Below are 6,206 nucleotides of genomic sequence, written 5' to 3' on the forward strand. Positions count from 1 at the left end.
ATAACAATGCTTGTCAAAGCAACCCTAGTCAAACACACTCATGTGTAGCAACCATCTCCTATGTAGGTGACAGTTTACAGTACATCTAGAGTGTCTCTGCAGCACAGTGTGTGTCTTTAAGTGTTTTCGTCTTCTTCTCCCTGGAGATGAGTGATGCTGATGTCATCCTACCTTCAGCAGAAAAACTGATGATCCGGCAGGTCTGTCCATCTAGGGGATTAAGATCGACCCAAAAAGCATACACTTTACAGAGGGGCACACTCACTGTTAGAAAATCACACACTATAGCAAGATGTTAAAAGTGAAACTTCAAGGCTTTTCAATTTATTTTGTCTGCTTTTATATATTGATTGAATCTATTTGTAGGATAGGTTTCTATTCTATTGTAAGCTTAATTATATTTATCTATTTTTTTGGATCAGCTTATGAGTTAGGCATCGAATAGTTTTCCTGCAAGTTGATTGTGTATGTGATAATAGAACTTGAAATTTGACAACCAAAATACTATGACATAAAAAGTGTTAACAATCACATCTTTTTACAAGGTGCTCGGGCCATCTTTCATGTGTGTTTCATCAGCGAGGAGGAGCACAGAGTCACCATATCTACACCAACACTTCATTATTGTCTTGGTCTTCTTTCCTCCTCTGCTGACAGACCTCCCCAGAAATATTAATCCCCAAAGATCGTAGCAATGATCTTGAGGCCATTTCCTGTGTCATCCAGGAGGCCCGCCGTTTCATTTATATCTCCATCATCGACTACCTGCCCCTACTCAGCAGGAACGCTCACAGGTGAGAACCACTGTGCCACTGTTTAACTTTGGTTTTTTGGAAATTATTTGACAAACATTTGCCATTGAAAGCTAGCATGCCTTACTTGGTTCCAAGTTATTCAACTCTGTTGAGTCGTACAAGTCCGTCTGACTTCAGTGTCCCTACATTTTTTTTTGCTTGCCTCTGTTGTGCCAAGGTACTGGTCTCGTATCGACAGTCTTCTCCGGGAGGCTCTGATCCTGAGGAAGGTCCAGGTACGTCTGCTCATTAGTTGCTGGGAAAAGACAGATCCACTGACATTCAACTTCATCTGGTCCCTCAGGAGTCTGTGCATGGAGCAGGCCAACTGCTCACTGGAAGCTGTAAGTGCAAGGCCACTATGTACTATGTTCAACTCAGTTACAGATGCCCTTTATCAATGCTGTGTGCGCGTGTGTGTTTGTGTATGTGTGTGTGTTTGTATAGAAGTTCTTCAACCCTAGAGTACAGAGGGATGGGAGTCTCCAGGGAATAAACCACAACAGATTTATGGTGACAGACAAAGCCATGTATTTAGGTGAGCTCATTGACTACTAGACACTCTACGACTATATGACCTATGGATCCTATATACTCCTGCTCACTTCTTGCAGATCTTCAGTTAGCTCGGCTATGTTTCCCCTTGCTTACAGTCTTTATGCTTAGCTAAGCTAATCGCCTCCTGGCTCCAGCCTTGTACTTACGAGCAGACATGATAGTGCTATTGATCTTCTCATCATCTAATTCTCAGAAAGAAAGCAAAGAATTGGTCAACGATTACCAACAAAATGTATCTTCCCTGGAAGCAAAAAAACAGGGAATTTATAGTGTAACAATAGTCTGTGATTCAAATAATTTATCCACTAGTGCCCACATGGCATTGTTTAAAAACCCTGCTTGTTATTTGGGCATTTTTATATAGATATTGTTGACATCAAACTGTTGGCCACTTCTTTGTTTCTCCCGCTGTGTCCTGACAGGTACCCTTGACTGGCTGGGGAATGAGTTTACCTTTAATGCAGGAGCGGGCCTGGTGATCAGTCAGCCAGAGGGCATCGAGGAGAGGAACTCTACAGTGGTGGACCAGCTACGGGCTGCATTCGAGAGGGACTGGTTTTCACGTTACACACGCTCACTGCAGGCCAATAAGATTCCCATCTGCAACAAGCACCAGATCAACAGGCTGGTGCCAGTCAAAACCAGCCACCTAGACAATGGGCCAATGCCTATCAGAACAGGCCAGTATGATAATGCACCTGCACCAATGAGAAACAGCCACAAAGACGATGAACAGACGCCAGGTCAACCCAGGAACTATGACGACAGTAGACAAAGCAAAATCAGCCACCAAGGCCCGGCCAATGGACTAGTGCCATTAATAGACAGTTTCCAAGAGAAGGAACGAGTCAAAGTGAGCCAGTTTGACAACAGACAGGTACAAATAAAAGATAAACACCATGACAATCCGATGGACCCTCCCAGTCATTCAGTTGAGAGCAGTGGCAGCAGAGAGATCTCCAACGTATCCCTGTGACCACATAGGGTTCCTTTTTCCTGAATCATGATTTGAGTTGCTCTCGTCCAGTAACAACAGACTTAACTCACTGGGACTTTGTAGTATTTAATGTTTGCCATTTTGAAAAACACAAGAGCTTTTGAAGATTTAAGTTATGTCTGGTTCGTGGGACTTGATGATGTGCCCAGAGGAACCCAGCAAGGAAGCAAAAGCACCACTGCAGTCTGGCACTTTTCATGGATTTCTTTTTTTCAAATGAATCCGAAACGTTTTAGTTTGGGATAACTGCCGATTAATAGACTGAAATAATTATTACAACCTTGCTACTTATTTTTTTGTGATTTCCTCTCCTTGTTTAGGTCTCTCAAGTAAATGAAACAGATGAAATATCATTGATTACCTAATTATTGTATTAGTCACTTAAGCTGTTGGTAGCAGTCATAATGTATCACCCTTTAAAAGGGGATTGACATCTGCATTGGTATGCAGAGTTGAGAGACACTGCAGCATGTTAACAACATAAGCAACTTTAGCATTACTTCAAACTAGTGGAAAATGTACACATATTTACATGTTGTGGATATCTGGATCCTGTATACAGTTTTATGAATCTCCAGGTCCATTCTTAAGTTAGTTACTGTGCATTTGAATAATAATATAAAACAGTAAACAGGCTTATACACTGATCATTTCAGATATTCATCCCAGACCAAATCAACCCTGAAATCAGGTCAAATGACATGAATAGAAACAAACAACCTTGTGTGGCCTTTCCACATAATTTATTCGGCTGTGTCAATACAGGGAAAGAGTCGAGCAGAATCAATGTTTCCTGTTGAAATGTGTGGACAGTTTTGCAGTTAAATGTATTTAGAATTGATGTGTAACTACACATATCCCTCCTAAGGGTTATTCAGTGTTTGCATTGAGCAGTCAAAATTGCAGTTCCCTTTACACTTCTATGTACACACTGGAAATGATGAACGTTGCCATTAGTCCTGTACTGGAAACAATCCCATAACTCATTTTGATTGCTGACCCCCGGTTAAGGAACTGGGGCTCCAGAGGCAGCAATGACGTCATGTCTGCCCTGTGAGTTCATCTGAATACCACAATCACTAAACACTGTAAAGAGAAGAGGATACATTATCCAGGACACCATGCATCATAAATCTGTCCCACAGCCGGATGGTGTATATGAAAATGTTTAATTTCATGGAGGCCATAAGTGATTAATGAGTCTAATGAATCTATACTACTGTGTTTATTACATAACATCATATAGGCCTACACTATGGCCATTGAAAAACAACAGTGTTCATTATTTTAAGAAGAAGGGCAATTGATTTAAAGGGTCATTACAGATAGTCAATCCAGTTCCTATAAACAACTCCTAGGGGAAGAGGAGGATCTGAAGTTTTCGATAGCATTCCTTTAAATTAAATGCTGTGACCTCTCGAGCAAATACTGAAGCAGCAGTTAGAAGTCAAATCAATACAATTAATTTTTAACAGCTTGACACTTGCAGTTCCTGCAGTTTAACCTCAAGGACATGGTGGTGTGTAATGGCATGCCCGTGACCAAATATATACAGTATACTAACTTTACCGGCGCAAATCATTTACCTTTTACCGGAGGCTTGCATATACTTTCATTTGCATTTTAAATGAATGCATGTCAGTTTAGGTCTTTGTGCACTCTTTGCTGTAAGTGCAACTTTTTGTAACAATGCTTGCAAGCTTATTATCTAGAGACCTTTTTTTTAATGGAAGAAAATTTCCAGAGAGAGTACAGGGTGTTATGGTCAGTGTTTTAAGGTGGAAGCAGCATGGGTGCTATCAATGTTTTAAATGGAATTAACTGAAGAAGGAAGAGCAATTAAATACTTTAATTCTGCTGGAAAACTGAAGCTGTTACAGTCAGAACGCAGAAAGGGTTTAGCTTTAACCAAAAAGATACGTAAACAGGTGTTCATTGAGGTAAAAGGATACATGTCCTGGTGGATTCACCAGTATTTTTGCACAAAGTATTTATGCCTGCTATTTGTGCCACAACATATACTCAGTTGTGTCGTACCATGTTCCTTGTATGTACAGACAGTACAGATGTAGCTGAACCAATGATACCTGTGAAAAATCCAACATTTGATGACACAGATGATTGTAAATCTGGTCGTGATGGATATCTTCTGCCATCTAGAGGAAGTTGTGAGAAAGGACACTTCTTCTCACTTACAGTATATATTGCAACATGACATGAAAAGTTTAAAAAGAAAATCAGTTTGATCAAAGAATACATGTTGGTTTGGTCAGTTCTCAAACAAAATGACATGGGAATGTAAGTGATTTTTCTGATAGTTTTGAACTGGAATTAAGTTTGTTATGTGAAGTGATCAGATCAAACACACAATTTTCTCTCACTATAGTATGAGACCTAAATATAGAAAACATTGAAGTAAAACATTTGTAATGTTATATACGTTTTGTGTAATACTGCTGAAATGAAAAAAAATAACATTACTTTCCCTTGCTGCTGTATGTGTGCACTAATCATTAACTCATCCATAAACTGATCCATGCTGTTCTATAAGCAAACACAATAATCTGTTTAGTGTGTTTCTCCAAACTTGAGACACACTTGAAGACTATTTTCTCCTTATGTAATGTCCACATCATTTTCTTGTAAAGCACAACATTGCCACTCTGTATTGCTTTTAATCTGACTGCTGGTCTGGAGTCAGATTGGCTACTTAATGCTGCTATTATCTGCCATTGTCACATTGCAAATGCACCCTGTCCCCAGTTCTGCATGTACATCACTTACTCATTTATTGATTTTAAACTATTTTTGATATTTGAGACTATTCAAACCACTGACTATTTTCCAGCTAGCAGGCACCAGGACTACGACATATTTTTAGGGACTTATTTTAGCTTACATACAGTAAGCAAATTGATGAATGAATGAAACAACTGACACTTTGTCATCTGCTGCATGCAAACAACGAGAAAAACAGGAATGTTCGTATCAGTGCACTATGAATCTATCCATCACGACAATGTGGCAATTTCCACTGTAAGTATCTGTGATAGGCCTTATACCAGCCTAATATGGAGAATGCTTTCACCAAGTTTGATTTTGCTCTTGTGGTGCATCTAAAAAGATTATGGAAAATCATGAAAAAGTTATTTTTTTTCAATTTCCATTGAATATTCTGTGAACGATCTTGTTTTTCTTGACATCAGAAGGGTATATGGGTCTGAGGTCTGAGGCAGCTGCAAAGTAAAATCGAATGAAGCACTTTCCCTGACTAGTTCGCTTTGACTGCTCGCTGTAAAAGCTTCTTAATGTCGCCTACCTTTACTCTGTTGAATCTTTATGGCATGACTTCTGCTTGCATGCCTTGCCTTTATGAACATGCAAGCCTTTCTAGAGATAATGATAATAATCTATCTAAAATAAATCTTATATACCTTTAAAACAAACAGAAGGAATGTATATTTATTATATCCCCTTGTAAATGCACACTAATTGTCTAATCACCAAGTTTTTACTCTTAATAAAAAAGATGTACTCTTACCTGTTTTTGTCTGCATTTGTGTGTGTGTGTGTGTGTGTGTGTGTGTGTGTGTTTGTTTCTTTTTTTTAAGTGTCCTTTGTTCCCTTAACACAACACCACTTAATTAAAGCAAGTTGGCTTACCTCAAGTGTTAATTGTTAGTGAATCACTGCGCTGTGGCTTTCAAAAGAATATTTAAGTTGCTGCAGGAACATATCGGCTGATTGCAGACAGAATTATTTCCAAAATACTCACCCTGGTAACATACTGCCTCCTTTAAACATGCCGAGGATGTGAATGTAAGAGGACCCCCAAAGAGGAGATGGGTCAAACTTTT

General features: G+C 39.3%; 1 protein-coding gene across 1 annotated transcript in view; it reads left to right on the top strand.

Moving 5' to 3' along the window:
• Window positions 1-2,328, top strand: part of LOC307257303 (inactive phospholipase D5-like) — a gene marked incomplete at its 3' end in the record, with an annotated part of 40,164 nt that extends 37,836 nt beyond the window's left edge. The window contains exons 7-10 of the mRNA XM_080036481.1: window positions 658-794; window positions 973-1,138; window positions 1,242-1,332; window positions 1,775-2,328. Coding sequence (XP_079892607.1) covers window positions 658-794; window positions 973-1,138; window positions 1,242-1,332; window positions 1,775-2,328 — 948 coding nt within the window. The remainder of the gene's footprint in view (window positions 1-657; window positions 795-972; window positions 1,139-1,241; window positions 1,333-1,774) is intronic.
• Between the last annotated feature and the right edge of the window lie 3,878 nt (window positions 2,329-6,206).

Source organism: Ammodytes marinus, assembly GCF_949987685.1.
Source record: "Ammodytes marinus genome assembly, chromosome: 11".
Lineage (NCBI taxonomy): Eukaryota > Metazoa > Chordata > Actinopteri > Uranoscopiformes > Ammodytidae > Ammodytes > Ammodytes marinus.